This window comes from Cydia pomonella, chromosome 23 (assembly GCF_033807575.1).
Source record: "Cydia pomonella isolate Wapato2018A chromosome 23, ilCydPomo1, whole genome shotgun sequence".
In the NCBI taxonomy this organism is placed as follows: Eukaryota; Metazoa; Arthropoda; class Insecta; order Lepidoptera; family Tortricidae; genus Cydia; species Cydia pomonella.
This window is the reverse complement of record NC_084725.1, coordinates 1,482,306-1,510,040: the sequence shown is the minus strand read 5'-3', so window position 1 is coordinate 1,510,040 and position 27,735 is coordinate 1,482,306. Positions and strand designations below refer to the sequence as shown.

At 40.1% G+C, this 27,735-nt stretch overlaps 1 protein-coding gene across 3 annotated transcripts; it reads left to right on the top strand.

Moving 5' to 3' along the window:
- The first annotated feature begins 943 nt into the window (after positions 1–943).
- LOC133530811 (proteoglycan 4-like) lies at positions 944–27,447 on the top strand. Of its 3 annotated transcripts, none has more exons than XM_061868880.1 (10): positions 944–1,315; positions 7,117–7,191; positions 8,240–8,375; positions 14,357–14,433; positions 15,625–15,673; positions 16,271–16,393; positions 18,681–18,759; positions 19,068–19,257; positions 20,634–20,748; positions 20,982–27,447. In XM_061868880.1, the coding sequence occupies exons 1-10, from the start codon at positions 1,253–1,255 to the stop codon at positions 21,953–21,955; spliced, it is 1,881 nt and encodes a 626-aa protein (XP_061724864.1). In that variant the 5' UTR covers positions 944–1,252; the 3' UTR covers positions 21,956–27,447. The 3 variants fall into 3 exon arrangements, with proteins under 3 accessions (XP_061724864.1, XP_061724865.1, XP_061724866.1); XM_061868881.1 differs by lacking the exon at positions 944–1,315 and adding an exon at positions 1,323–1,760; XM_061868882.1 differs by lacking the exons at positions 944–1,315; positions 7,117–7,191; positions 8,240–8,375 and adding an exon at positions 8,871–9,071.
- Positions 27,448–27,735: the final 288 nt, after the last annotated feature.

Below are 27,735 nucleotides of genomic sequence, written 5' to 3'. Positions count from 1 at the left end.
GTCTCTATATTTGTTAGACAAACCAAATAAATGTTAGGTACCTGACCCAGGAAACTTCGTGAGGTTTTACATTCTTTACAGTTTTAAATTACCGGCAACATTATTGCAAATTGACACGTGCCTGACCAATGATGTGAGGTGTTTGTGACTGGTATTGCCGGTTTATATTATTAAAAAAATTAATTTGTAATAGATAGCGTAGTAATAAATGAACACTTTACAAATAATATATAGTTGTTCAAACAAGTTTGTCGGAAGGAAAAGGCGCTAATTTCAAATTTTCTGAGGGACTATAACCCTTCGCGCCTAATTTTTTTATATTTGTTGCTTTTGCTACTGACGGAAATCGCTTGACAGACTTTATGTAGTTATTAAATTCAACGTTAAATGTAATACACACATGTATGTAGTCACTGCCCGTATGTGATACCCGTATGTAAAATGTTTGACAGTAAATATGTTTTATATATTATTTCTAAAAATACTTGAATTTTCTTAGACTAAGGTTTTAACTTACTAGTAATATTATGAATGTTACCACGTATTTTAAAAATAACTTATTTTCTCCCTATTAAAACAAGTATTTTTAATAAATGGCAAGTTATACACATAAAAGTGAGTAAAAAGTATCTTTTTTCTCGTTCTTACATCTGTCAACAGCGCCATCTATGTATGCATTGAGTAAACTGGTATTTTTAGGTTTGCCATGTTAAATAAATAATGTTTCCAGCTTAATGAGTATGTAACTTTTTTACACAGATCTTTTTTAATATGGAATCAATTATATATATAGTTGGTCAAACCAATTTGTCAGTAAATAAGAACAAAAAAAACTATACTCATCCTTTTCTTTTGGATGCCAGTACTAGTGTAAGACAAAGATAGTATGACTCCCTCTGTCTATGTTTGAAATGAGATAGCCCTTTGACAAACTATACAAAAATTAGAAGTACTGGAAAGAACTAATAATTTTGTGGATAATTCTTTTATTTTCATAATTATTTGTGAATAAATTAGCACGATAATCAAATAAACGTACTCCTCTTGTACTGTCATCTAGCGCCAAAATTAGATAACCAGCTATAATTCCGTCAAAAGAAACGGAAAAACACGAGTTCGCGTCGTCTCGGGTAGATATCAGCTGAATTATTCGGCTAAAATGCCCTGGCACGGGCATACGTAGTCGTCGGTCCGCCATTACGACGCAGCCGAGACACGTTTGTCGTATTTAGTTAAATATTTTCGTTTATAAATGAGTAATAACGCTCATGAACTAAGTAATCGACTTCTGAATGCGTTGGATAACAATTACAATGTAAGTTTGCGAGTTTTAAAGACCGTAAGTTGGCAAAGCGAGTCTTAGATATGAGAATGGTCCCACGAGCCCATGACACCCGATTCGATGCAACGATTTGGCCTCTTGGGAGGTTGTTTCCAGAAATACTGACGTCCCTGTATACACCGATGATGATAAGAAAGTGTCGGAATGTGATACGGTGTTGATATGAGCGTCTCCTGATAATAAAATAGTGTCGGTGGAGTGGATACGTGCGCGGTGCGAGTGCAGTATATGGGAGCACTGACGTCGTCAATGCTCCGTCTCTCGCCCCTTCGTCCACAGTGCCAAAAGTTTTGCAATGTGAAAGTATGGAATTGTGCCACGCGCGTCAAATCCTGTCGAATTCCTTGGGTTATGTAGATATGGTGCTGTGTGGAACGCAGACGGAAAATGTGTTTTTTGTCGTACCATTTGACCTTACGTGAGTAATAGAATAAGAACGGCGTGGAGACACCTCATGGTGGCAGGTGGTGGCTGCTCATGGAACCTGTAAATATGTGTTCCGGGTTATTGAGCATGTCAATCTCTATTGGCATTTTAGGTTGAGCAATTCTGGTTCGGCAATATTGTAAATTGGCAAAGATTTTGCAATACTCCTGAAGTCGGATTTGTTCGTTTATAACCTTAGCTATTGTGTAGTAATGCTACTCATAACTTTGTTGTTATCAGTGGGTTATTTAAAGTGCTCAAGTTTCCTTAAATCTGTTTATAGTAATGCCACATTAAAAGTAAAAATTTGGCACCTAAGTATTAGCTTTTTCTCAAGTGTGACTAGGTCAGGCCACATGAATGACTAGGATAATTTCCATGCCTATGGTCACTACCATGTGCTTGACCCATATGGCAAGTCATTCACTTCCCTTTAGTGCCAGTAGGTTAGTAGTTTGCATGGTTATTTATAAGTGAATCTAAATCTAAAGATATTGTTGGATTGAGTAGCATCTAGTTTGTAGTCATCCAAAATGGGGTTGAATCTAATGTGTGACAAACCACTTGGAAATACACTTATTCAGTATTTTAATCTATATAAAATAAATCAAACCATTACTGTTATAAAAATAATAAATGATTGTTATAAACAAAGAAATTGACAAGCTTTTTCCTTAAAATAAAGACCCTAGACCTCATAATACTGATATATTTTATTGTATAAAGCAGAGACGCTTCCCAGATAGATTTTCGTACATTGACCTGCCTGTTATCATCATTCATCTCCATTGCACTTGCATAATTATACTGCTGTCCCGCCCATGACGCCAGTTGCCAATGTCACTGTGTGAGCTTGCCAGCAATATAATCATGCAATAAAGATAGCAACAGGCAGGTCAGTGTACGAAAATCTATTTGGAAAGCATCTCTTCTTTACCTATAACATTGTATCTTAACACCTTTGGTGCGGCAATTAGTATGACTTTTAATTAAGCATATATTGCATGCGGTCTTTGGACCCCATCCCACAGTGAATGTATTAAGCAGTGTACAGTTAGTAAAACTATTAGCGTAGCCCCCCTGCATATACAAATGCAAAAAATAACTTCAAGTAAGTTACATAAAATGAAATATTTTAAAAATGATGTAAATATTTCTGAGACCTACCTTGCAGACCTCTTCTAAACATATCCCAAACATGTTGACCAATAAAAAAAAAATCAATTAATCAAGTATTGTTTAGGGTTTTCTTGCAAAACTATCAGTAGTTTTCGTAATGCTGTTTCATGTCAAATTGAAACATCTTTTGACGACCGGTCTGGCCTAGTGGGTAGTGACCCTGCCTATGAAGCTGATGGTCCCGGGTTCAAATCCTGGTAAGAGCATATATTTTTGTGATGAACACGGATATTTGTTTCTGAGTCATGGGTGTTTTCTATGTATTTAAGTATTTATAATTTTATATTATATATATCGTTGTCTAGGTACCTACAACACAAGCCTTATTGAGCTTACTGTGGGACTCAGTAAATTTGTGTAATAAAGTCCTATAATATTTATTTATTTATCTATTTAAATAGACCAGATACAGATACAGTTTATATGTTATTCCTTGTAAGTGTTTAGCATGCAACACAGAAAAAAGGGGTTGCAAATAAAGGCTATTTTATTTTATTTTATTTTATTTAAATAGACCAAGCCACAAGCACTTCTAATCAAAACTGTTACAATTTTTAATCAATTAAAGTTTCTTTGAATCCACAGTAAAAAGTTGCCACTAAAAACTTCCCTCTGTACAGTATGTTCTATAATTAGATATTTTGCTATTTCCTTAGTTATTAAGGCTTATTATGTCTGCCACAAAAAAGGCCTTGATACATTAAATTATCAATTCATTATCATATACAACAAATGATTGACTAGGTACAAACTTATCAGTCATCAATGTTGTTGGTTTCTAAGTAAACTGTATCAGTGTTAAAAATAGGAAGTTGACACTTGTTGTTTTTTGTTCTTTTCAGTATTCTCTCATTTGGTTGCATCATTCACCACTATATGAAAGGAAAAAATTGACTATTAATCAAGAACAAGTTAAGTTCATGTTTATCAAGTACTTCTCAGTACCTTTCTATTGAACCTAAACTCAATGTGTTTGTGCTTTTCCATCGAGGAGTTCCGTTTGCTGCCTACTGGCTGTGTCATCAGATCAGCCCAGCATAGGCCAGTCCAAGGGACGCAGCTATGCTGTGAAATGAGATAGCAACATCACTTGCTCTTTCTAACGCATAAATGTCTGTCCCTAGGACTGGCCTACGCTGGGCCATCATGTAGAGGAGCCATTAGCATCAGGGACCAGTCCGGTATCCCCTTCGAGGGTTTTGGAAAGAGTATTTCGTAAGGCTTTGCTAACCAAAGCTGTTGCTAACTAAAACCCTTTCATTTGGCTTTTTAAGATTGGATATCAGGAAGTGGTTCATGTTTACTTTGTCATGAAGAGCATTCTATAAAGACAGCTGTCTGTATAGACAGCCCTAGCTCTAATGTTGGTTAAGACTCAAGTCTTTTGGGACTTGATTCAGTTTTACTCTAGACTCTAGTCATTAAGTCAAAACTTGAGTCCTTATTGAGACTTAAGTCTTTTGTACTTAAGCCCTTTAAAGTGAACTCTCAAATTATGTACAAAAGTTTTCTAAAAGGCATTGTAATATCAAAAAATATCAATTTTCTTTGTGTTACTCTTAGATAAAACCTATAAATATGTTGAATGTCTTTATTCAAGGACTCGTCCTCTTTAATTACACTTAAATAACTCAATAAAGGACTCGATTTGATTTAAAAGACTCTGAAGTTCTTCAAATTTAGACTTAAAAGACTAGAGATCTTACCAACTCTATCTAGCTCTTTGGACATCTGGTCAAACCATTGTATGGGACTGGGTCCTCTCGATCTCTTTGCTATGAGCGTCATTGAAACTGGTATGATTCTGAAGTCATTTTTTTTTACCAGTAGTGGGATCAATCTTATCAGATTCTTAATTTTATGTTTTGATTATTCCTTCTCAGATTTGATTTTCTAGGTACACAATCATAGGAAATCGCTAGTTTTGTTTTCCTCTCCGCCTAGTGATTACGAGAAGTCGTAAAATGCAGTTTATACTGTGAAATAATGAGTATAGGTAGCAATGTGGGTTCTGAATGGAAGTAACGGTGAAATTGCAGTTTTATTGGGTTATGTTGGATATGGTTTGTTTTTGTGTCCGGATTGCTCTATGTTGTGAAATAGTGTTTGTGGATAAAATGCTCTTTTGGCCACATTCTACCTTATTTCAAGACAATAATTAGCAGTTTTCATAACTATTCCAAATTTTAAAATTGATACTTTAATGTATTTCTCAGGTTATTGAGTGATGTGACAGACGAACAGAGTTGCACCTTAAGGGTTCCATTATACCTTTTTTTCTAAAATAAAATATTAGAGTTCTAATTGAACCCATCTTTGTTGGGATATTGTTTATACTTTGGTGATGCTGGAATTAGGAGCAGTCTTTTTTGTTGAGTGAAGTGCATGTGATGTACATTCTGAAATAGTCACAAATATCTACTGTAAACTTCTTCAATATTGCCTACCAATCCTACCATGTCAAATATTGCCTCTTAAAAATAGTAAATCTCTTTTTATCAAACAGCTATCTAATTCCAAATCTTATACTTGCTGGTCACCTTTCTCCCAATATTTGCTGCAGCTGTTTGATAGAGAATTAAGATAGAAATTAAAAACCGGCCAAGAGCATGTCGGGCCACGCTCAGTGTAGGGTTTCGTAGTTACTCATCCGTCACAATAAGCTAAACTGGAGCTTAAAGTATAGTAAATATTAACCAAGGGATGAAACGGTACCTTTCACCCGAGTTAAACAAATAGGCAAATTTGCATAATCAGTTCCTAATTAAAGTAAGTAAGTCTTTTTACTATGAAGGGGAAACTTTTTGCGATAACTCAAAACAGCTAAACTGATCATGTCCGCTATAGTTTTCTTTTAATGTATTTCTTAAGCTCTACTTCCACGATTTTTTTCATATTTTTTGGACCTATGGTTCAAAAGTTAGAGGGGGGGGACACATTTTTTTTTCTTTCGGAGCGATCATCTCATATATTCACTATCAAAAAATGTTTGTTGAAGACCCCTATTAGGTTTGAAAGACCTTTCCAACGATACCCCACACTGTAGGGTTGAAGCAAAAAAAAATATTCACCCCCACTTTACGTGTAGGGGAGGTACCCCAAAAAAAAAAAAAATATATATATATATATTGTACGACTTTGTCGGCTTTATTGATTTATATATACATGCCAAATTTCAGCCTTCTAGCACTAACGACCACGGAGCAAACCCTCGGACAGACAGACAGACAGACGGACAAGGCGAAACTATAAGGGTTCCTAGTTGACTACGGAACCCTAAAAAGGTGGCGTCGGAAGCTTATAATGGCAAAAATATCTTTTTTTTTTGCATGTTAAGCTTCAGACTCCACCATTTTTTACCTATTTTGTACTCAAAAGGCATAAAAACATAAACGTGTTGTCTTTTGTTTACATATATATAAACAACTCCACGGATTTCAGTAGTAGTAGTAGTTGCCACAGCTCAACGAGGGTGGGAGGGGGTTAGGGTCGGCAACGCGCATGTAACTCCTCTGGAGTTGCAGGCGTACATAGGCTACGGATACTGCTTACCATCAGGCAGGCCGTATGCTTGTTTGCCTCCGACGTAGTATAAAGAAAAAAGTAGTAAACTCTTAATTGTACAAAAACACATAATAAAAGGAACTTACAATTAGGAAAAGCTAAAGGCAAACATATCCCTTCAAGGGATCTCTTCCAGTTAACCTTTGAGTAGATGAGAGGAGAGAGGGTGACAAATGCAGCAACATATACAACAAGGTACCAGAAAGTAGAGGATATAAATGCATACAAAATTTATAGGATAAACATACATATATTACACAAAAAAGTAATAGGGATAAATTCCCTAAAAAGCTAAAAAAAAGAATGAAAAAAGTGGAAAATAATTAGTAATTATACACTAGGAACACCAGGATTTTAACTTCATTGAAGTCCAAATATCTGGGAGACATATATAAACTCAAAAATGCGCGTTTTCCCAGAGATAAGACCTAGCTAGATCGATTTGTCGCCCTCGAAAACCTCCATATAGCAAATTTCACTCGAAATAGAGCCGTTTCCGAGATCTCCGAAATATATATATACAATAATTGCTCGTTTAAAAAAGATATAAGATTTAGCTTAGCTTTATGATGACTATTGTTAATGTTGTCTTTTTCTGTTTCCAGGTTGTCGACATGCATGCCGTTAACGAAATCATATCCATATTGGAGAAAATCAATATTACAAAAGAGTTGTTGGAGGTGAGTATAGGATTTTTCACCACACCAACTGGCAAGGCCCTCTTGATTGTTCAAAAACTAATGAAAAAGTTGCATTTTGTCCACATGTGGGGCAAAGTAATCAAATGCAAATTTTGAGTCTTTTCCTTATGTTGCCTGGTAGAATTGACTTTTAAATGATGATTTTGGATGATAAATTTTTAATTAAGTTTATTTGGATTTGATTTGGTTTGATTTATTTTGGTATTTCATAGTTAGTAATTTCCTCGCATTGGTGTGGTGAAAAATGTTGTGTTTCACTCGGAGGAAAAGTTTGTTTAACCCTCGTGCCTTGAAACCCTCGCAACGTTTGAGATTCCACTCCTCGAACCACTCGCTACGCTCGTGGTTCTATTTTGGAGTCTTTCGCTTGCTCGGGTATCAATATTAGCACGAGCGGTTAATCAACAACTTTGCCCCCTTGTAAAACAAATAACAATTTTGTTTACCATACATTTTTAACTCGGTCTAAAAGATGAAGGTACTCATAATGTTGGAAAACAAGAAAAGTCGCAATTCTAAAGGGGCCCACTATCACCATCGTGAAAGTTTAAATCAAGGACCTTTTCTATCAGATGCCCTGCCGTGCCCTTCTCTGACGGAAAGCCATTATTTAGAATATTTATACTAACTTTGAAAAAGATATCCAATGTATGCGATTTTAATTTGATGGTTCTATTCATATCGGGATAGTTCAGTGACCTGATGTACCAAGAATATTAATTAGAATTCGCAATACGTTGGACACTTCCTAATTTGAGCCTTGGTGTTCACGTTCACAAATTTCAAATTGTCTTCCGGATGACAAACAATCGATATAGTTATCGAATCTCGAAGAATCGGTTAAAAAATGCGACATGTAGTCTTCGAAATACAAAATATGCTTTTCCTTATGTCAGGCCAAACTTAAAGGGAGATGAATAATTATTGCCGTAAGTTGTGGCCCCTCCGCTCCTTGATGTGTCTGATATCTTCTAGAAGTATCTCTTCTTTTATTTCTTTCGCTGAAGCCATATTACTCGTTTTGCAGACCACCCGACTGGGCAAGCACGTGAACGAGCTACGACGGAAGACCTCAGAGCCGACCCTCGCACGCCGCGCCAAGGTGCTCGTCAAGCGATGGCGAGACCTCGTCATACCTGCCACAGCCTCGCCTCACCATGCCGGTTAGTATTAGTAGACCTGTAATACCCCTCCAAGGTCAAGCGGTGGCGAGGTCGCCATATATAAGCGAGCTATTCGGAAGATCTTAGAGCTGATCCTCGCACGCCGCGCCAAGGTGCTCGTCAAGCGATGGCGAGACCTCGTCATACCTGCCACAGCCTCGCCTCACCATGCCGGTTAGTATTAGTAGACCTGTAATGCCCCTCCAAGGTCAAGCGGTGGCGAAGTCGCCATATATAAGCGAGCTATTCGGAAGACCTCAGAGCCGACCCTCGCACGCCGCGTCAAAGTGCTCGTCAAGCGATGGCGAGACCTCGTCATACCTGCCACAGCCTCGCCTCACCATGCCGGTTAGTATTAGTAGACCTGTAATACCCCTCCAAGGTCAAGCGGTGGCGAGGTCGCCATATATATGCGAGCTATTCGGAAGATCTTAGAGCTGATCCTCGCACGCCGCGTCAAGGTACTCGTCAAGCGATGGCGAGACCTCATCATACCTGCCACAGCCTCGCCTCACCATGCCGGTTAGTATTAGTAGACCTGTAATACCCCTCCAAGGTCAAGCGGTGGCGAGGTCGCCATATATAAGCGAGCTATTCGGAAGATCTTAGAGCTGATCCTCGCACGCCGCGCCAAGGTGCTCGTCAAGCGCTGGCGAGACCTCGTCATACCTGCCACAGCCTCGCCTCACCATGCCGGTTAGTATTAGTAGACCTGTAATACCCCTCCAAGGTCAAGCGGTGGCGAGCGATATATATGCGAGCTATTCGGAAGATCTTAGAGCTGATCCTCGCACGCCGCGCCAAGGTGCTCGTCAAACGATGGCGGGACGTCGTCATACCTGCCGCCTCACCATGCCGGTTAGTACCTCGCAGACTCGATCGTATACCACTCCTCCAAGATGCTTAAGCGACGGCGGGACCTCGTCATATTATTAGGAATGCCATCTGTCCACGCTTGAGACCCCGAGACAGGTTGAGAACGAGTGTGTACATACTTGCTATCTTCTCGTATCGTTTCGGCCTTCTCCGATTCGATCGGATTTTTGCCGAGACTCGACGAGTGTGTACATCGGGCATAAGGTGTTCAAACGATGTTCGAACTATGCCGACTAAGACAGATTTGCGGACTTCGCCGTGACTCCTCCAAAAGTGCTCATTTAGCATGCTGGACATCTCCATATCTGCTGATGGGGCATATCCGTTGAATTTAAAGCTAAGTTATCAGACTAAATATCAAATGCAAAAAAACTTGCTTTATCAGATATTTAAAAAAAAAAATAGCGTCACGTACCGACATTATCCGGAATGCCACTGTTGCCTCGTCACACTAGTATAGACCTCGCCGTGACTCGGACTTGTAACTCTTCTCTATGGCGGTATCTCGTCGCTGCTGCCTCGCTACACCTTGTTAGCTCTTTGGCCGCCTACACTCAGGCGTGAGTGGCAGGCCTAAGTGGACACTCGAAGCGGAGCATTCGGCGTGGCGTGTAGCGTGGCTCACGAGTGATTTGCGACGTTTTCAATTGTTTAACATGCACACGCCGCACGCCCTGCCCCGCTGCACGCCACAACTCCAGCGTCCACTCAGGCCTTACACTAAGATGTCAACTGACGCGCGGGTACAGCCAAAGATCCACCTTCGTGCATACCGATAAGGTTCACGATGACGCGCCGCACACGATAGGCCTGGCGTTCAAACGGTTAGTACAGATTTCTCCGCCCTCGGCCTTGTAAAACATTTCCCTGACTGCTGCCATAAAGCATTTACCCATTATCGAACACCGACATTACCCACAACGTGTTACCTTTTTCCTGTAACATTCAAAAGTTATTAGCATCAATTGGACGTATTTTAGCGAAATTTTTCCCCCCTTAAAACTTTGTTATTGATCATTTTATTACTGGCATTGCGGTATCGAGGATCGTCTGATATTGGATGCCCTAATCCCGTTGAATTTAATGTGAAGCTCGCCTTATGCAAGCACAGAATAGAAATGGGGAAGTTGAGGTGTCCCCTACTTCCCGCGGGCCCTTTCATGGGCGCTTTGATATAAATTGGCCTATATAAATGCCGGATGTAGGGCTAGGTACTTTCCGATTCTGTACAATAGGACTAGGTGTGTGCTTACAGTAGTGTATGTCGATCTATTTGGGAATACAATACAGTTAGGTACGGTCACGTCTAAAAATATCGATAGGGATAAAGTGCCAGAAATATGTACCCACTACCCTAATATATAAATAAATAAATATTATAGGACATTATTACACAAATTGACTAAGTCCCACAGTAAGCCCAATAAGGCTTGTGTTGTGGTACTTAGACAACGATATATATAATATATAAATATTTATAAATACATAGAAAACACCCATGACTCAGGAACAAATATCCATGCTCATCACACGAATAAATGCCCTTACCAGGATTTGAATATATGGGCAATAAAGTTGTGTATACATATTTTTTGGCACTTCAATCGTGTCAATGTTTTCAGACGTGACTGTACATTACAATACCTTTTTTGCACAACTCGAAAGTAAATTGAAAGTCTTTATGTCAGGTCTGTCGACCCATATTTTGTTAGTTTACCCTGCACTTAAAAATTATACATAAATTATAAAATAAAAAATGAATATACATTAGAATTATAAATTTTAAAATCACAAGTCATTTTACTTGACATACTGCCAAACCGATTTGACTTGGCGAACCCAGTTTTTTTGTTCTGGACAGTCGAATCTGCCTGCAGTCAATTTCAGAATGCTGTTCTGGCTATTTCTTACACGACTCGACATGGATTTTTTTTGTGCATGTTTTTTTTTATACTACGTCGGTGGCAAACAAGCATACGGCCCATAAGTTACTGATCAATCTAGCTAGTCGTTTTAAAATCGCCAGTCGTTACCTAAATGAGCTATATCTAAAGAATTGGATATGGATATATTCAACTGTGGCATTCCTAGCGTGAGACGTAATGGGGTTGGCAACTGTCAAAGGTTTGCATAGATGGCGCCATCATAGCTTGCCCCTGTCTCTAGTTTTGTTCTATGAGATTTGGCTTAAAGTACTGGAATCCAGGTCACAAAATTCCAAAAAAAAAACAAGAATTTGACACAATTCTAGGGATTGACAGGGCAAGCTATGATGGCGCCATCTGTTTAATACTTCGACCGGCCAACCCCATTTAGTGCAGAAAACTTTGAGTCTTTTGAGTGAGCGTGTTGTCGCCTTCTTGTATACCTATTACTTACTTATTTATTATTTATACTTTTACGTTAGACCTCGTTATGTTACTAAGTTAATTAGTATTTTGAACTCCCACATTATCCTTATTCGGTATCATTTGTATTCGCTTTGTTCACATATGTGGTTGCAATAGTGCGTAATCTTAGTTTAGTATTATGTCACTACCTGAGTTCCTTTTTTTTTTTTTTTTTTTTAATACTACGTCGGTGGCAAACACGCATACGGCCTGCCTGATGGTAAGCAGTCTCCGTAGCCTATGTACACCTGCAACTCCAGAGGAGTTACATGCGCGTTGCCGACCCTAACCCCACCCCCCTCGTTGAGCTCTGGCAACCTTACTCACCGGCAGGAACACAACACTATGAGTAGGGTCAAGTGTTATTTGGCTGCGGTTTTCTGTAAGGTGGAGGTACTTCCCCAGTTGGGCTCTGCTCTAGATCTGGAATGACATCTGCTGTGCTGTGCCCTACCACACAAAGCGAGATGACATTCACATTGCCCATACCTCTCTTTTGGACGTAGTTTAAGGACATACCCGGTTCCTATAATTGGCTTCCTGTATATACTATATATTTCTATGTTAATGTCACAGCTGTTGGTTCTCCAAATCTACGTTTGATAAATGAATAAATTTCTGGCCAAAAAACCCAAAAAAATATTTAAAGGACTTTTAGACCAGTCAGATCAACATTTCCGTCTCTTTGAGATACTTACATAAAACGTTGGTTGGCTCTTCTCCTCAAAAATTTGCTGGCTATAGGAACATTAGTTCTTATTTCAAACGGCGCCAACGGTCATCGGGGTCAGTGACCGCACCTGGGCACTCATTGCGCGCGCTCATCGTATATATTAATTTAAATGCCATTAATAATAGCACAACTACTGGAAATTTATATTGAGACGTTATTACTTTCTTTTGTAGTGCGTGTAACGAAATTTTTGCATTATGCTACTGCTCTTTGAAATGCATCTATAATCATAAAAAAACTCAGTGTTTTTGAATTCACTCCTCCAGTATAATCTATCAGTTAAGAGGGAAGAATAGTTTTGCGATCCCAGCGAAATAACGGTACTTTTTTCTATGAAATTCTATTTCGAGAGAAAACGATTTCCACCAACTAAATCTTAACAAACCACTTTGATTTTGAATAATTTTGATGTCGATCGCTTCAGCATAATATATTCTACGTTTATAGGTTTCGCTTTTTTTTTTAATTGAAAGAAAGGGTAATACCTATAAACCTAGTTTTTCATTGTGTCAATAACATACTAAAAAATCATGGAGAATGGAAAATATTTAGAAGTGGAAAAACGTTTTCTCTTTTTTTTGGACGATCCCACGTGGTATAATCGCCTTTTAAAGACAGCAGTATTAAAATTATTTCTTGGTTTACCGGAAAAAAAAATCTTATTTATTAGAGATTAAGACTATATAAGCGGAGCAGCTATCGTGGGATAGAAGTGGAAAGCATTGACAATAATAATATATAGGTACTATAAGCTTTTTGATCCTTTCATTTGTACGAAGAAGACGTAGTAGACCGCAGGATCGTACTTCAGATAAATTTTAATTGGGCGTTGGGTGCCAATAGGCTTGTTTCCATCTACAAATCTTAGGGCAGAATTGTATCCCAATAAATTCTTTTGGATTATAAGAACATGTTAAACTACTTTTAGGGGACCTGTAATGACCATATTTTTGTAAATATTGAATTTAAAATATCTTTTGGCACACGTCATGTGACCAAACTCGAAACGTCTTTGAAGATTCTGATGACGTCACAACTCTCGGATAGGTGATAAACAACAACAAATGACAAATGTCAGTTCACAGTTTGTATCTTCTACGTGTGTATGAAGTTATGTGTCAAACCGTAAACTGTGACGTCACACAATTTTCAAAGAGCGTTTTGGGCGCGAAAGCATCTGTCAAAATATATTTTGTTAATTTAACATATTTAAAACCGTTTTTAGTATAAAAGTTGAATTTTAGGGCAACTTTTAGTTAATATAGAACGTAATACAAGCGTTTCAAAAAATTGGAAACAACCCTATTATGTAACCTGTAAACCTATGATATGTACCCGGCTGGTTACATAATACCTAGGGTATGTAGGAGTTTTGAAACAAGAAATAAAACAACTAACAAGTGAACTCTTGTATTTTCTTTCCTTTAGTACATCCCTAGGTATTATGTAACCAGCCGGGTACATTTCATAGGTTTACAGGTTACAACAGGCGGAGAATCTCACTGAAATCAATGTAAAGTGTACCATATTGCCAGTTGTCGATAAAGTTGAATTCAAATTGAAGCTATATGGAAATAGCGCCTTATTAACAACAATAAGTACCCTTTTGGTTGAGAATGGCACAAAGTTTGAATTTAATAATAACTTTCGAAAGTTATAGACTCTGGAACCAATATGTATGTGTCATTGCCAAATTAAAATGGAGTTGGGCGGGACATGTTGCTAGGCAGAGTGATGGCAGGTGGACTAAAATGTTAACGGAATGGTGGCCGCTTTCGGATGAAAGAAGCCCCTGGCGTCCGGTGGCTCGTTGGGTGGACGACATTCGGAAGATTGCGGGTCACTTCTGGATGAGATTAGATCAGGACCGGGGCAAGTAGCGTACTGGAAGAGAGGCCTTTGCTCAGCAGTGGGCGATAAAGGGCTGATATGATGATGAAAGATTATTAATTTATTTATAATTGTTTAATTTTGTTTGTCAGGCTCGAACCGGTCGTCAGCGGAGCGCACGATGCGGCGGCTCGGCGGCACGCCCATCACCTCCCCGGCCTTCGCCCGGGTATGCACTTGCACCTCTTCTCTAACCACCGGCCTGTGGCTAAACGGCTCAAATGCCTATGTGGCAGGCTTGACAGTCAGCTCAGGAACAGGTCCGGTATCCCCTTCGAGGGTTTTCGAACGGGTATTTAGTAAGGCTTTGCTTACCAAAGCCGTTGCTAACTAAAACCCTTTCATTTGGCTTTTTAAGCGTTTCATAATACAGGTAAGCTAATATCCGTTCCTAAGTGCTAACCCCTTGAAGGAGTATCGATTATAAATTATAACGCTTATGCCATTATCAACTTTCTTTCCGTAAAAATATAATCAAATATTGCTTATTTATGTTCAGTGAAGGACTGGATGTCTAGCGTGTTGAGAGCACAGGTGGCATATTTTTTTTAATTAGCAAGGGGATACCCTTTTATTATAGCGGTATCTCTGATAGGGAAACCCCTTCCTAGGGTTAAGTCAATTGAACGGGTTAGCAATTCAAAGGGAATGCCAATCATTGGGACTATTCGATGAATCTCTTAGCCATTTAAAGGCTTTTTTCTGGGAAGAAGCGGAGGCGTCCTTGCTCAGGAGGGACCTAACATTTTGGAGGGCCTTTAGAAAAAACTAAATGGTGTAAATGTAAATAAATTAATTTACCTTGAATACGTGTTTTAGTATGAAAGGTAATCTCACCATTTTAGCCTCAGAAGTATTTTGTCTCAAAACACAATCGTATTTTTTTGTAAATACCGCTATCGAAGCGGTGGTGGCCGAGTGGATATGACGTCCGACTTTCAATCCGGAGGTCGCGGGTTCAAATCCTGGCTCGTACCAATGAGTTTTTCGGAACTTATGTACGAAATATCATTTGATATTTACCACTAGCTTTCCGGTGAAGGAAAACATCGTGAGGAAACCTGCATGCATCTGCGAAGAAATTCAAAGGTGTATGTGAAGTCCCCAATCCGCATTGGGCTAGCGTGGGGACTATAGCCCGAGCCCTCTCGCGCATGAGAGGAGGCTGTGCCCAGCAGTGGGACGTATATAGGCTGAATTATTATATTATTATTATATAAATACCGCTATGTGATCTATCAAATTTTGTAAACAGATAACCTTATTTTATAGTTTTTAACGTCTTAGTTTTTACAAGTGTGGCGACTCTATAGCGACTATATTGTACAGATTCTTCTCAAAAGTGTTTTTTCTGTTACAGCAAGTAGTAAGCCCGGCAGTGCCCAGTCCTCGTCCCCCCTCGAGACCTGGTAAATAACATATGCAAAACTTAAATTTTTTATACACAAACTATGTCTAGTTTATTACAAAAAACAAGATTACAACTCCTTTTTAGTACAAGCGTTTATTGCTGACTGTACTTTTCTTTCAACAGGCATCGAGACAAATCTAAAACCCAAGCACAATTAGGTTGCATTGTTTTATCACAGAGTTCCTACGGCTACCTCATGTCCCCATCATCAGATCAGCTTGATGGTACCATAACTTACATACGTATATAAAATTTCAGCTCAATTGGAGACCGGGAAGTGGGTCAAATTTAGCTTGCAAGATGTGACCCGTACACATATACATAGTTACATTGCAAGTTAAAGTTTGTAAAAAGACTAATGCTAATTTTCCTATTCGTATTTCATTAGCTGTTGCAGAGAAACCTGGGAAGGCAATAAAAAATAACCCTTTGATCGCCAAAGACGTCAAATGACGCGCGGCTCCAACCCAATATCAACCTTCGTGCATTCCGATAAAGTTCACGATGACGCTCCGCACGCATTCAAAGGGTTAATTTATAAATAGCTTGCCCTTGCAATATGAGCCGTATCCGCTAACGTTACGGTCGCTTCCAGCGTGGGGCGGCTACGAGTCGGACTCGCAGGACGTGATCCTGGTGGACGACGACCCGCCGCCCGCCGCGCCCGCGCCCTCCCCCTCGCCGCTCACGCTCGGCGCGCACAAGCCGGCCTCCGACCGTAAGTATACATGTCTGGGAAACGTATTGTTTAACACAAGCCGGCCTCCGACCGTAAGTATACATGTCTGGGAAACGTATTGTTTAACACAAGCCGGCCTCCGACCGTAAGTATACATGTCTGGGAAACGTATTGTTTAACACAAGCCGGCCTCCGACCGTAAGTATACATGTCTTGGAAACGTATTGTTTAACACAAGCCGGCCTCCGACCGTAAGTATACATGTTTGGGAAACTTATTGTTTAACACAAGCCGGCCTCCGACCGTAAGTATGCATGTCTTGGAAACGTATTGTTTAACACAAGCCGGCCTCCGACCGTAAGTATACATGTTTGGGAAACGTATTGTTTAACACAAGCCGACCTCCGACCGTAAGTATACATGTCTGGGAAACGTATTGTTTAACACAAGCCGGCCTCCGACCGTAAGTATACATGTCTGGGAAACGTATTGTTTAACACAAGCAGCATCCGACCGTAAGTATACATGTCTGGGAAACGTATTGTTTAACACAAGCCGGCCTCCGACCGTAAGTATACATGTCTGGGAAACGTATTGTTTAACACAAGCCGGCATCCGACCGTAAGTATACATGTTTGGGAAACGTATTGTTTAACACAAGCCGGCCTCCGACCATAAGTATACATGATTGGGAAACGTATTGTTTAACACAAGCCGGCCTCCGACCGTAAGTATACATGTTTGGGAAACGTATTGTTTAACACAAGCCGACCTCCGACCGTAAGTATACATGATTGGGAAACGTATTGTTTAACACTGATTTAAACTTTCACGATCACCTCCACCCCGGGACAACGCCGTCCTCGAAACGTCGGAGGTAATTTAAAACTTAATACGCGATTAAGTCCCGTTTATATTAACGTATTGTTTTCAACACCTTTGTCAACACCTGTAGCTGTTTTTAATCAATGGATGTTTTTATAATCTTAATGAATATTTATTAAAAGTCAGTAAATGAAAATATTACCGTGCTTTGTTACTGTGCTTTGTTTATGTAAGGAAATAATATAATAATACAATCAAATGATCATGCGTTAATGTATGTGTAATATTAATTTAATCTCCGAGAGACCTCCCCGAGGTCCTACTCAACATTAAAGGTTTGATAGGATTCCTCGAGGAGCTGGGCTGGCAGGACTAGCCCACCCAACATATCACGCAAAATAGGCGCAAGTCGTCGAGTTGCGGAAAATCGCCCGAATACAATACAATACAATACAATATTAATTTAATGAAATGTGCGAAATAATTGTAATTTAATCAGCTACTTGTAGCCCTCTTATATTGCTGTGCCCTTACAGGGTGTCACATGTATACCTAGATGTTCCATTCCATCCATGGTTGTAATGTGATATGCAATAAACTATTCTATTCTATTCTTATATTATCGCACTTGGTGTGTGATAATCTGATCGAGTTAAGATTGTAACTAATTGCTAATAATATGTATGGAGACAGAGCATTCTTAAATTGGTCGAGTAGATTTTATAACATGGACTCGGGGGCGCGGCGCCGGCCGGGCCGCATGCGGCAGGCAGTATGACTTTTTTAAATCAATATAGTATGACTTTTGCTAATATAAAGCTTTAAAATTTGATTAATATAAAGCTTTATTTTTTTCGTCACCAGTCTGTTGAAAAACGTCGTATGAAACACGTGTGCCTAGGTAATGACCACCAATATGTAATGACAGACATCGGCTATCTTATTGCGGACAATATCACCCTGTTGTAATTTTATTTCGTCAGCGAGTTGCTTAGTAGATGTAACTAGTAGGAACAAAAAGTTTACCATCAGTCTACCCACATGTATTTTTTTTTTATACTACGTCGGTGGCAAACAAGCATACGGCCCGCCTGATGGTAAGCAGTCTCCGTAGCCTATGTACGCCTGCAACTCCAGAGGAGTTACATGCGCGTTGCCGACCCTAACCCCCTCCCGCCCCTCGTTGAGCTCTGGCAACCTTACTCACCGGCAGGAACACAACACTATGAGTAGGGTCTAGTGTTATTTGGCTGCTGTTTTCTGTAAGGTGGAGGTACTTCCTCAGTTGGGCTCTGCTCTAGATCTGGAATGACATCCACTGGCTGTGCCCTACCACACAAAGCGAGATGACATTCACAATGCCCATACCTCTCTTATGGACGTAGTTTAAGGACGTACCCGGGTCCGAAAATTGGGTGGTTGGGTGTATGTCGAAGGTTAACTTTTATTAAATTTATAATGTTGCGTACATATTAATAATATTTTTGTTTATTATTTGCAGCAGCGAAAAGGCCGCTCTCTCCCGAACCGCCGAACGATGACAAGAAAGCAAAACGAGACAAAAAACCCAAAAAACGAAGGTATGGATTTTGATTTCTAGGGTTCGTTTCGGAGTAGAATTTATTTGCAAAATTTCGTCCTAAAAAGTTCTTCTCTGTCCTTCCACCATGACTGAGGTTTCGTGACCAAGACTCCATGTGACGCGATCGAGAGTACCCTGACCGAGTCGGTGCCGATTGAACTTGCTCAAAGAACTCTAAGAACTTTTCGCGTCGGATGGTAGAAAGGCTTTTAGAGAATTTTAGCTCAGAATTTTAAGAACCATCTCTTAAAATTCTAAAAGGAAGATTTTTAATAATTTTTTAGCAGTCGAATGTGCGTTTCCCAGAGGCCACAGCCGCGCCGGGTCGGGCACGGAGGCGGCGGCGGCGGGCGGGACCACGACGCCGGCGCCGGGCACGGGCGGCGCGTGGCTGGGCCGCAACGGCGCGCCGCCCGGCAAGAAGAACGGCGTGCGCGGCGACCTCGACCCCTACGCCGCGCTCGTCAACAGGATGCCTCCCGCTGGGGCCAAGAAGGTAGCCTTACCTACCATACTTATAAATCGTGTCTTCATCATTCACGAAGACGCGAGCCTTGACTCGTATTGTCATCTTATTAAAGGTTAGATTTGACAAATCTGCGCCTCGTCCTGGATTACAAGAACTATACAATCGTTATTATAGATACTCACAGAAGATATAGACACTCGTAGATGTAGATAAGCCGGATCGGGCACACAAGGTGCGTGGATGAGCCACAACGGCGCGCATCCTAACAAGAAAAATGGCGTGCGGGGCTTGTTGGACCCGTATGCTGCGTTGGTTAATAGGATGCCTCGTGCTGGGGCTAAGAAGGTAACATTATCATACATGGTTAAATTATAAGAGAGAGTTGACTAAATACAGGAAGGGATCGAGCATACGTTTTAGTTATTAACGGGCTACCAGGCCAAATTTGCTGTTTTTACGTTGCTTGCTAGAACGTTGTATAAACAATAATGTTCTGTACACAATATTTTAGCTTGGTAACTGTTCTTTATTTACGTCTACTGATATTTCAAAAAAAAACCGTATCACAAGTAATTATTAATTAAGTAGGTAATCATTTTTCCGGGAACCCTTTTCTCCAGTTAAAATCCGTATAAACTCCCTTATTATGCAACGCTTGAACATGAAACTTTAACCAATAGTGAATTATGATCTACACTTCGATTACGTCTGCCGATATTTCAATTATATAAATATTTTTTGAGAAATCGACACTATTCAATTTCGTGCGTTGCCCCGGCGCACGGGTCCCTGCGCGGGCGACGCGGGGCAGTCGCCGCTTGGCCGTCTTGATTGATCTTCCGATTTTGAGTGATAGGATACTGTTTATTTAAGTCTAAAGTGAGTGAGCGAACGGAAGCAATAATTTGTTTGCTTGTGCAAATTCAAGTTGTAAAGGAGAAGAACGTAGCCTATGAAAATTTCTATTGCTAATTGACTCTAGCATCATTGTCTCTATGTTATTAGTTCTTTTTGGAAATAGGCTCTCTTAAAGATAGTATAAGCGTGTGGCAAAATTTTGAGCTCATAAAAATGTCCTTAAACTACGTCCAAAAGAGAGGTATGGGCATTGTGAATGTCATCTCCCTTTGTGTGGTAGGGCACAGCCGGTGGATGTCATTCCAGATCTAGAGCGACCTTACAGAAAACAGCAGCCAAATAACACTAGACCCTACTCGTAGTGTTGTGTTCCTGCCGGTGAGTAAGGTTGCCAGAGCTGGGGGGTCGGGTTTAGGGTCGGCAACGCGCATGTAACTCCTCAGGAGTTGCAGGCGTACATAGGCTACGGAGACTGCTTACCATCAGGCGGGCCGTATGCTTGTTTGCCACCGACGTAGTATAAAAAAAAAAATGTTAAATTTCAGGTAAAAACAACAAAGGAGCTGCTAGCGCAGATTCAGTCCCGCGGCTCGGCCCCGCGCTCTCCGTCGCCGGGCTCACCCGCCTCGCCCGACGTGCTGCTCATCGAGCCCGACGAACGTATGTATCCAACGAAATATATTAATTTCATACGAGATACATATAGGTTGAAGTGATTACGGATCCAGTCGCCCGTATGGTTGATATGCTGTGGCATCAATAAATAATAATAATCATTCTCGACGAGGTGGATCCACGGTCTAACTATTTATCGGCATTGAATATATTATTATGTTTTGGTCTAGTCAAAATTATGAGGTTACTCAAATATACATAAATAACCTTAATTTCAGCGAGTCCGATAAAGCCGGAGTCCCCGCTCCGCAACGGCGGCGCATCCCCGCGGCCCCCCTCCCCCGCGCCGCGCCCCCCGCCGGCCCCGCTCGAGGACCCGCGCGAGCCCCGCGACTGCACGTGCGGCGCCGAGCCCGACGAGCGCTGCCCCGCCGCGCGCCGCGCGCCGGTGCTGCCCGTGCACGTGCACGCGCTGCACCACGCCCACCTGCCCGGCATCAACGGCACGAGGGCCCCCCTCCACCCCCACCAGTTCGCCGTCCGCAAGCTCACCGACCCCGACAAGCCGGACCTCTTCACCTCCATAGTACCACTCTACAATTATTCGGATTATGCGGACGATTATTGCGTGAAGAACATGTCGCGCGTCCCCCTTTGCACGCATTTACCCTGGACGGAGTTCGCGCCCGCGCCGCCCGAGCTCGCGCCCGCGCCGGACCCGCCGCCGATCCGTCCCTACCCCGTCGACGAGCCCGGTCCCGAAGTCAAGCCGGAGGTCGAGGATGACGAACAGGAAGACAAATCTCGGGAGGACATGGAAGTGGACGCGAAGGAGGAAGTGAAAGTGGAGCCCAGTGAACGTTTGAAACCGACCGACGAGACGGTGTTAAAAGTGATAAAGTGTGAGAGTGCCAGTGAAGTGCCGGACGAGTTCGCGAGCGAGCAGAAAGATCACAGGACCGTGGAGAAGACGAAAAGTGCGCTCGACGGCCAGGCGTTGTACGACACGTGTCAGAGCGCGCTGCGATCGATAGAGTACTCGTACGGGCAGACGTTCGCCGCGCCGACCGTGACGCTGCCCGAAGAGGCCGCCGAGGTGAGTGACGCGCTGGAGGCCGCCCTCTCGGCCGCCGCCGAGGCGACAGAGCGGGACGGACGCGGCCGGCCGTCCCGCTCGGGCGCCTTCGCCGAGTGGCACGAGTGCGCGCGGCTGGGCGAGCTGGTGGCGCTGCCGTACGTGGTGATCGACTGATGTGATACTGCTAGAGTGCCAAATCTCGGCGCGGCTCCGAGCTTCCGTTGTTCCGACGTTCCAAGTGTCCTTACGTTAGTTTTAAATGTACATAACGGTGTTGGATGTGTGCCCTCGAATATGTACATACGATAATTTAGCTAATGTAGTTAGGACGAAATCAATGAGACTGCTGCGGGGTGGTTTTTTAACAGTTCGTTAACTGAAGCTTTTGAGTTTGCAAAAATTTATTTTGTGTCGATAGTCGCGTCACCTGATGTGTTTAGTCATGTATTTATTTTATATTGTTTTAGGAGTTCACCTTTTTTTCGTCTAGAAATGCTTCATTGAATGTATTGTTTAGTTAATGTTTCAGTTGCCTAATATATGTTATGACACATTTGTCTAAAATGGAGTGTAGATACATTTTGTAAAGGCCGAATGATCTAACGGCGATCGCTATCTCAGTAAAATACACATTAGGTAAAAAAACATGAAACCAAATAATACATTTGATCAAATATTTAGATCTAACGGTACTCATTTTAGGTGGATATATTACGGTGGATCGCTCTAGACTGTTGTGATATGAGGCGCGGTATGGTCCGTGGGTCTACAAGGGGCCAACTAGTTTATAAACCGAACCAATCTAAGATTGACTCATATCTAGAGCTGCCATCCAGATTCCCCAGAGGCCATGCGGGTTTGGAAAAGCGTCTGGGTAAAACCCGGACACTTTGTGTTAGGGCAATCCGTTACACCTTTATTTTTGTAATTAAAAATATATATTCTCAGCCTTTTGAACTTTCTTTCAGTCGGGCACTTGACACTTATTCTGTGACTTGACTATCTATGGCAGCTCTTTTCATATCCGAAATAAGGCTTGAAAGCCTGAATATATTTGGCCATTGCATTAAAGTAGACCCATTCTCTCTTATGTGATAAGAATGGACTGTATCAGCGTCCGAACTGAATTCCAAACTGTACTTCCTTTTTTTAATGTCAGCAGTTTGATTTGTCTGGCTTAGCCTGAAAGCTTGATGAGGTGGCAGAGGGTTTTTAGAGTGCTTTTGGAATAAAATTGTAACTGTGATTTTAATTCTTAAGACGAAATTGGAAGACCGCGCTGAATCGCCTTCACATACACACATAGTCGAATTTCTAATTATAATTCGAGTTACGAGCATTTAAAATATTTTTTAGGGAATTTTTTCGCTCCTAATTCTTATAATAATATAAAATCTAAAAGGGTCTAACGTAGGAGCACAGCTATGGTTAATATACATAAAGTATAGTAAAGTCCTATTAATTAATTTCTATTGATTTATTTATATTGATTTATCTTTTTTTTAAAAGGTTCTTGTAATGTTAGCTGACCCGTCAAGTTTAAGGCTGAAGTGAGATGGCTGCTTCCAAAACTATTGATCCACCAAATATTTGTATAGAAACAAATTCCCAAATAAGACAAAAATCTCCAGACTGTTTCGTATTGAGTTATATTGTTACCGAATGTGATTTATAAAGAGAAAAAATTAGGTAATTAATAATAATAGGAGTTCCAATTGTATATTATACATATATATTGCTATATCAACCATTCTAAATATCAAACAAAGTTATAAACTAGAATTATCAAATAAATTATTCAACTAAATTTCTTGTTAAAAATTATACTTCCGCTGCAATTGATACTTTTCTGATAATAATTGGAAGTTTTTAATTTTTAATGATAAATTAAGTTAAATAATAGAAGACCACTGTACGATTTGAAATTGTTTGTTAAGCAATTATTTTATAAGTATCTCAAGTGAATGAAATTGGTTAATATTTTGTTGGCCACGTACTATCAGTGAAATAACTACATATTTTTTATACTAATATGTGGTTATGTAAGTTGTATGTGTCAGAGTCTAGACAAAGGTCCCACTTTGTCGCTTACCATAAGGACGAGATTTGCTTGTATCTTAATACGAATAACCTGTCAAAGCGTCCTTATGGCTAGCGACAAAGTGGGACTTTTTGCTTGGAAACGACACATTTTGACATGTATATTACCTATATTACAAGTACAATAGAAATGATAATGTTATGTTAATATGCACAAGGAATATCTCCTACCTACCTAAACAATGTGTTCAAAAACCCTTTTATGATTCAACAAGTGTGTTTAAATGCTGTTATTTTCACTGATAGTATTTGGCTCGCTATTTGTGACATTACTGACACATTTACTTTTGTAATTAATACTTTATTTTAATCTTCCACATTTAATTTTCGTCTATCTTACTAGTCCAATACGAAAGAGACAGATATTTGTCGTAAAAGCCATATTTCGCATTTTATGGCAAAACACATTCAAAATCTGTCAAATGAATGTTGTCAATTTATATTATTGTCATAATGACAGGGTTCCTAGTGTCCCACAATTCACGTATTAGTATTTAATTTATATTTCCTTTTTTTTTTTACACTCCGCAGAAAAATCTAGTCTTACACATAGTACACAGTTTCACACTCAAATTATACATACATAGTTACTGTATAGCATTTGGTTTATACATTTCCATTACCCTAAAAAGCAAGCACCCTATGTGTTTAACATGCGTATATAAATTTGTTTCAAACCAAACAATCGCATTTATATTAGTGCCTTGAATTTATTCTAAGATCCGTTAAAAAAAGGAAAATCTTCTAAAAACGCTTTCGTTCCTAAAACTATAATTTTAAGTGTATACTCATACTATCTAAGTTTATGAATGTATCAGTAATGTTGCAACTGCCAACGAGTTGGTAAAACACGTATTTACACCTTTCTTTACAATTGGGACTATCTGACAGGATATGAAGATATACACCTCTTGCTCTAACAGATAGTGTTTCAGTTGTAAGACGGGTCGTAAATGGGTGTCAAAGTGTGGGGTCCCGGGGTGGTGGGCACCGCCGCCGCCTGCGGGCGCGCGCGGGTCAGTGAATCTGTCATGACTTTTCTGTCAATTGTTTTTGTATTGTCGTTCTGTCTACTGGTGTGCTACAGAAAGTTTGCAAAGGTTTAGAATGTTCTTGAAATTGTTTCCGAGATCATTTTCAGCGGAATATTTCTGTGGTTTCTTCGGTCGCAGTTTAGAGATAATGTTATTTTAATATTTGGATTATTCTCATTGAACTGCGATGTTAAAATATTGTTATGGACCTTATGTTACGTTTTTTTTCCTACTTGATAGGATAGTGGTCACAGTAGTTTTTAGGTTTCTAAGTTTATAAAATGTACTGGGATGAGAATCTGTCGTCTATTCAAATAATTTTCCTATTCATTTTTGTTTTGGTTGATGAAAATCAGTCAATTATACAAAACCACTTGTTTTTTTTAATATTATTTTTTAACAAATCATCAAACTATAATTTGTACAGTCAATCCGTTTGCTCAATTGCTATAAATACGTACAGTATTATCATCGGATTGAACTGTATACAAAAAAGCTAAATTAATTGTTATGTTTGTAAATATTGCATTCCTATTTGTTTATTATTTGAAATTGTTTTACTCTTTCTCTTTTATTTTGAATTTAATGTTATGTTATCTTAATAGTTATATTGTTGGTACAATATCTAACCAAATGAATATAAACCATACCTAGATGATACCAGAATGAGCAGCATATCATAGAACAAGGAAAGTTCATAAGAGGGACCGGTCCGGTATCCCCTTCGAGGCTTCGAAAACCCTACCGGTATTTCGTAAGGCTTTGCTTACCAAAGCAGTTGCTAACTAAAACCCTTTCATTTGGCTTTTTTAGCGGTTCATAATACGGGGAACCGCTAACCGCTTGAAGAGGTATCGATTATAAACTATAACGCATATGCAATTTTCAATTTTTCCTTCGTAAAAATAGAATCAAATGTATGAATGATTAAAATGAAGGACTGAGTGTCTACCGCGTTGACAGCACAAGTGTCATATTTTTTTAAGTGAAAACTTCTGTAGCGGCGCTGTGCACTTTTTGTTATGGGGAAAAAAATGTTAAACTCACTACAGGTCACGTGACCGACAGATTCGTCAGATTGAAAATTCGTAAGACGGACACGTGACCTGATCGAAAAACTGTTACAATGTCATTGAAGCCAGTAGACTGCCGGCGCGGCGAAGGAGAGGAAGTATTGTATTTTATCACATAAATGATAGTACTTTTATACTGATAATTAAAGCAATTCGTGCAAAATTATTCCTTAACCATTCCAAAAAAGTTTTTACTTCTGCCGGCACTGCCGGAGTGCAACCCGTTGTTTTTATTTTTTATTAGGAAGGGGATACCCTTTTATTTTAGCGGTATCTCTGGTAGGAAACCCCTTCCTAGAGCTAAGTCAAATGAACGGGTAAGCAATTCAAAGGGAAAGCCAATCGTTGGGGCTATTCGATAAACAACTATGCCATTTAAAGGCTTTTTTCTGGGAAGGGGTGGATGGGTCCCTGGTCCATAGGACATTTTGTATGATTTGGACCTTTGTTTTATGATATGTCGTATTCTCGCTCTTTTCCTCTATTGGTACCTTTTTAGGCCCAACTCATAACCATTTTATATATTAATTGAAAGCTTAGTGTCGACACAGATTGCACATTATTTATAATAAATCACGGTTCAACTGTAATTTTAAACATTCATTTCAATTTAGTCTGTGTAGATCCTAAGTTACTGTTAAACAGCCATCGTTAACCCCTATTCCAGGCCGCACCAATCTACAAGGTTTTCCCAAAAATCAAAATATATTCCAATTAATCCGCCTTTGATGATTCAGTTGAAGACAAGTAACATTTCCTGAAAGTGTAATCTAATTTGAACGTTAAATCGGAATGCTAAAGTTGAAATTCTAATGGCGCGTATGTGGTCGATAAATCGTACTATGCCTGGAAAAGGGTTAATACAGTTAATTGAGCATTTGTAAGCCTTATTGCAACGTAGTAAGGACTACCAATGGTCATTTAACTGTTAACGTTTTTGCAGACCGCACTAATCTACGTTTTCCCAAAAAAACAGCCTAATTTGTACCTTAAATGGTATTGCCAAGGTTGAAATTCTATTGGAGCGTATGTGGTCGATAAATCGTACTATGCCTGCGGTGGCAGCATGGTTCCATTTTTATCGCCTGTTACTATGCCCGTCACTTTCGTGCTTACATACTTGTTAGAACGTGACAAGCATGGTGCTACCGTGCGTAATGCGACCGTGCTACCGCCGCTGCAATAGGGTTTAAGCTGTTTTTTTATCCCAGATTATACAAGACGGTTAGATTGGCCAATCCTGCATCATCATGCCAATTTTGTACAGTCTTTAATATCTGAGGTATAAAAGGATTAGATTATTATGACAGATTCACTGCGCCTTGCGTATTATTGGCCTTAAGGGGCGCCGCCGCGCGCGGGGCTTGGGTAGGATAGATGGACATCCGCTAATGCCTTGCTGGACGAGCTCCAAGAATTTGGTAAATACAAAAGCAAAATATATGTGTTTTTATTACGATTCATTGTTTTATTTCCCGTATTGTTAAAGGTTAAAAACTTAAGAAAAACTAGATGGCAACATACTTTGACCTAGGGCCGTCCAGGCACATATCGAGATTTGCCACTAATGCATTTTTGTCGTGCCAGAATTAAGATGAATAATTAAAATACTTTTTCATCACACCAACTGGTAAGGGTCCTCTTGATTGTTCAAAAACTAATGAGAAAGTTGCATTTTATCCACATGTGGGGCAAAGTAATCAGATGCAAATTTTGAGTCGTTTCCTTATGTTAGCTGGTAGAATTG

Coding starts and splice junctions, on each gene's coding strand:
- LOC133530811 (XM_061868880.1), top strand. CDS start 1,253: ATGAGTAATAACGCTCATGAACTAAGTAATCGACTTCTGAATGCGTTG. Junction 15,674..16,270: donor TCGTCCCCCCTCGAGACCTG/GTAAATAACATA, acceptor GGTCGCTTCCAG/CGTGGGGCGGCTACGAGTCG. Junction 16,394..18,680: donor GCACAAGCCGGCCTCCGACC/GTAAGTATACAT, acceptor TATTATTTGCAG/CAGCGAAAAGGCCGCTCTCT.